Source organism: Plasmodium gaboni, chromosome 12, assembly GCF_001602025.1.
Source record: "Plasmodium gaboni strain SY75 chromosome 12, whole genome shotgun sequence".
Lineage (NCBI taxonomy): Eukaryota > Apicomplexa > Aconoidasida > Haemosporida > Plasmodiidae > Plasmodium > Plasmodium gaboni.
The window spans coordinates 268,356-273,314 of NC_031492.1; the positions used below are offsets into that span (position 1 = coordinate 268,356).

Sequence of the window (4,959 nt, forward strand, 5' to 3'; positions counted from 1 at the left end):
TTTTTTTGTTTACTTCATCAGATAAATATCTGTGAACAGAACACAACACCAAAATGATATAAATGCAGAAGGAATTATGTCGTAACAACATTTTGCTTTGTATTTGTTTAATATTTGTTTTAATTTAATTTTTTTTTTTTAATGTTTATAGATACAAAAAAGGGAAAAAAAAAAAAAAAAAAAAAAAAAGAATATGTAATTTTTAATAAGACATAATGGAGAAAGGATATATTGATAATAATGTTAATATCAAAATAACATATTATTCTTAAAAATATAATAATATAGATAGAATATATGTATTTAATTATATATAAATTATAAAAATGTATATACACTTAATATTTTATAAAGTTTAATAAAATATATAAATTTAAATAAAATAACATATATCATTACAATATTTATTACATATCTTTTATATACAAACATTTATATAGTAATTATAATATATACAAAATGAATGTATGAGAAAAAATTCATTATTATATTTTATTATTTGTTCATATATAAATATCTATATATAACAATGTATTTATTGTTATTAATTCCTACTTTTATTTTTCATAATATATGGAAGTCTTATTATATAACCAGCTAATCGTCTTTACCACTTTGACTATCACTATGATGGCTTTCACTTTGGCTTTCACTTTGGCTATCACTTTGGCTTTCACTTTGGCTGTCACTTTGGCTTTCACTTTGGCTATCACTTTGGCTTTCACTTTGGCTTTCACTTTGGCTGTTACTTGGACTATCACTTTGGCTACTACTCACACCATCATTTTCACTATCACTTTGAATATCATTTTGGTTTTTACCATTGTTATTATTTGTTCCTTCAGATTTCTTATCATTTCTAGATAAAGTTTCTCCGTCACTTTGACTGTCACTTTTATTTATTCTCTCAGAATTATTTTTGACTTTATTTTCACTGTCACTATTGCCATCACTTTGACCATCCGCTTTTTGATCACCTTTAAACCCATCGTGAATGATTTTTTTACTTTCATTATCATTATCACTTGTACTATCACTTTCATCATCATTATCGTTATCACTCTCACTTTCTGATGTATTTTCATTTTTATTTTTGTCATCAATATTGTTTTTCTTTTCATCTGAACATGTACTTTCGCTAAGGCTCCCATTTGCACTTTTATCATCACTTTTAACATCACTTTCTTCATCGATTTTTTCTTCACTTTCATCTTCACTTTTTTCTTCACTTTTTTCTTCACTTTTTTCTTCACTTTCATCTTCACTTTTTTCTTCACTTTCTTCTTCACTTTTTTCTTCACTTGATTTTATATTTTCCTTTTCATCTTCTTTACTTTTAATACTATCATTATTAATATTATCTTTCTTTTCTTTATTTTTATCATTTTCATTTTGTTCATCATTACTTTCAGCTTTATTATTTGATCCTCCACTACTAGCATTACTGTAATGGTCATTTTTACTTACGTCATATTCTTTATCATTTTCATTTTTTGATTCATCATATAGTTCAATCTCTTTTTCCTCTTTGTCAATTTTCAGTTCTTTTTCTTCATTAACTCTTGAACGTATATCTTTCTTACTACTATCCTCCTCCTCCTCTTCATCATCACTATTATGATCTTCATAAATATTTATGTCTTCTTCTTTTTCTTTCTCACTCTGTTCCTGTTCATCTTTCTGTATCATTTTGTCTATATTTTCAACACTTAAAATTTCTTCATTTTCATACTTCATATTTTCTTCCTTTAGTGGTATATTCTTTGATTCGATTTCTTTATGCTCATTCTTATTATTATCTTTATTATTATTATAACAATCTTTATATTTCTTAATATCCTGATCTTCAATTGGTTTGTACGTGTCATTCTCTTGAGTATTTAACCCTTCAGGTATATTATCCGTATTATTATCTTTTATTTTTTCAATAATATTAATATCTGTTAACGTTTTTTTTTTATATGGAACTTCATAATTATTATCCTCCTCTTCTGATACAAAATCATGAAAAAATTCTTCATCAATATATATATCATTATACACATAATATTTCTTCAAAAATTGTTTAATACTTTTATAAAAGTGTTCATGTTCTAATAATCCTTCCATGATCTTATTTAAGAGTTTTAAGAATTCCATATTTTTTATTTTTATTTTATCCTTTAAAACCATAAAAGCATTTTCTATCTCACAATTTTGTTGATTATCCCCTTTTGAATGTACGACTTCCTTTTTTGTTTCATAATCATTAATATTTTTTAATGAAAAAATATCGTTGCTTTCAGAATTTTTATTACTATTTTCATTTGTTTGTGCGTTAAAAATGTCATTTTTTAGCACATTTTTATTGTCTTCCAATTTGTATTTATCTTTATCCTTACTCTCTTTTTCATCCTTATTTGTATCATAATTGTCTTGTTCTTTAAGGGTATAATCACTATTTTTTTCCTTTCTCATATTAGTCTTATCATTTTCATTATTTTCATTTTGAACTTTTTCCTCAATCATACATGAATATTTCACATCATTTTTATCAACATCAATGTGTTCATTATCATCAACTTCTTCATATTCTTCATATTCTTCATATTCTTCATACTCTTCATATTCTTCATACTCTTCGTATTCCTCCTCATTATCATCTTCAACCTCTTCTTCGACTTCTTCTTCTACTTCGTCTTCTACCTCTTCTTCAACTTCTTCTTCGACTTCTTCTTCGATTTCTTCTTCTACATCTTCTTCGACATCTTCTTCTACATCTTCTTCGATTTCTTCTTCTACTTCCTCTTCTAACCCTTCTTCAGCTACTTCTATATCTTCCTTGACCTCCTCATCATCTATTTCCTCCTCTTCTGATGAGGAATAAATTTTCTTTTTTCTACCCCTAACAATTGCCATATCTACTTTTCTCGACTCTGTTATCTTTTTATCAAAGTTTACAGGAGTGTATAATACCTTGCTTCCTTTATAATTTTCAGACATTTTCCTTATATCATATTTATAATTTATTTTGTTGTTCTCTCCAATAACTTTTTTGCAACCTTTATTTGGAATATTCATTAAACTCTCCTTTTTATTATTTTCTTTTATATTTTTTTTTTTATGCTTAACGAAATCCTCTAACTTTTTATTCACAACAATTCTCTTTTGTGGTTTCACTTTTTTCGTAGATTCTTCATTTTTCTTGTCTTTTAAGAAAATATTTTTTAAAGCATTTGTAGCGTCAACATATTTAAATTCATTTTTAAATACGAACTTTTTTAGATTATGTGTCACTTTAGTTTCTTCATCTTTCTTTTTTTTATCAAACTTATACATTATTTAAAATTGAGCGATAAACATGGCATTATATAGGTTTTTTTTTTATTTTTTCAAAAAAAATGGATAAAAGGTAAAATATATAATAACTGACATAAAAGTATATATATATATATATATATATATATATATATATATGTGTATATTTCTTTAAAGAGAGAATATGAAACGAAATACACACACACAAAAAAAAAAAAAAAATCAAATTGAATTAAAAGTAAAATAAATATAAATAAATACAAATATAATATATATATATATATAATTCCTTATTAATTTTGGCGAAAACAAACTCATATAGTAGTAATAATTATAATAACACGAATAATATATATTAATTTTTAATGATTAAAAAAAAAAAAAAAAAAAAAAAAAGACAAATCGTAACACATATATATATATATATATATAATAAATAGTTTTATAATATAAAAAGATTGTATAATCATTTTAAAATATCATACAAACAATTTTTTATGTATATTATTTTATCTTCTTGTTTTTCTGGTATTAGTTGTTTATATAAAAATAAAACTTTGAAATTCATTTTCTTAAATAATTTATATCTTTGTATAAAGTATGGAGTAATAAATAACGTTCCTTGAAAAGTATTATAGTCAGATATACATTCTACAATTACATTAAACTCTTTTAGAAATATAGGTATTAGATAATTATATATATTAATTTCATGGACATTAAAATTTAATTCATATAATATACTTTTTATATTATTTATAAAAATATAATCTAATTCTTTATCTCTTAATATAATGGATGTATTAAAAGATTGTAAAAATGATACATTTTCTTTATCTATATATTTTTTATTTATCCATAAACAAAAATCATATTCATATATCACTTGAATTTCTCTTATATGATATATATATTTTAATATATCCTTAATATTATCACATAATAATAAATGTCTTAATAAATCGTTTAAATATTTATTTATATTCATAATTATATGTTCATCCATATGATCTTTACTTATGTTAAGTTTTAATAAATTTAATACTAAGGGATATATATGATCCTTTTCTTTTATATTAAATGTTAATATTTTAAGTCTACTTATTAACCTATTTAGATCTTCCCTTTTTACAATAATTATATTAAAAAAGTGAAGGCAATTTAAAATTTCAGTTATTTGATATATATTATAAGAATGTATATTTTTTAAAATATGTGGCATTAATAATTTTATTTTTTCTTCATCCCTATTTTTACTATCTCTTAAATGAATAAGTTCATTCAACACACTGTTATGATAAGCAAATATATTTTTATTAGACCTTTCATTATCAATATTATTAACAGCCATTTGTTCAATTGATGAATTCATACAAGTGTTCTTAATAGGTGAATTCTTTACATTCTTTTCTAATTGTATATCATCACATTCTTTTTCTTCATTATGTTCTTCATATGTGTGTAATGTAGAAGCACTATATTGCGTGGAGAAATTAAATTGAGATCTTGCATTTAATGAGCTACATTTATTTATATTCTTGTATATAAAAATTTTTGGCAAATTGTAATGTATTAATCTCTTGATTTCTTTCTAAAAAAATAAAAGCATATATATATATATATATATAATATATTATATATTATATAAATTTAAATATTCAT

At 22.5% G+C, this 4,959-nt stretch overlaps 3 protein-coding genes across 3 annotated transcripts in view; all 3 read right to left on the minus strand.

The window, feature by feature from the left end:
* PGSY75_1207700 (blood stage antigen 41-3 precursor) overlaps window positions 1–91 on the minus strand; it is a gene marked incomplete at both ends in the record, with an annotated part of 2,125 nt that extends 2,034 nt beyond the window's left edge. Inside the window, one exon of the mRNA XM_018786667.1 lies at window positions 14–91. Within this exon, the coding sequence (XP_018640533.1) occupies window positions 14–91 (78 nt within the window).
* A 506-nt stretch (window positions 92–597) lies between these two features.
* Window positions 598–3,318, minus strand: PGSY75_1207800 (hypothetical protein; the record flags this gene model as incomplete). The annotated part of the gene is made up of 1 exon (XM_018786669.1): window positions 598–3,318. The coding sequence occupies one exon, from the start codon at window positions 3,316–3,318 to the stop codon at window positions 598–600; it is 2,721 nt and encodes a 906-aa protein (XP_018640534.1).
* A 445-nt stretch (window positions 3,319–3,763) lies between these two features.
* On the minus strand, window positions 3,764–4,888 carry PGSY75_1207900 (hypothetical protein; the record flags this gene model as incomplete). Its single annotated transcript, XM_018786670.1, has 1 exon — window positions 3,764–4,888. A coding segment is annotated over one exon (1,125 nt), but the record flags the coding sequence as incomplete, so codon positions are not given.
* Between the last annotated feature and the right edge of the window lie 71 nt (window positions 4,889–4,959).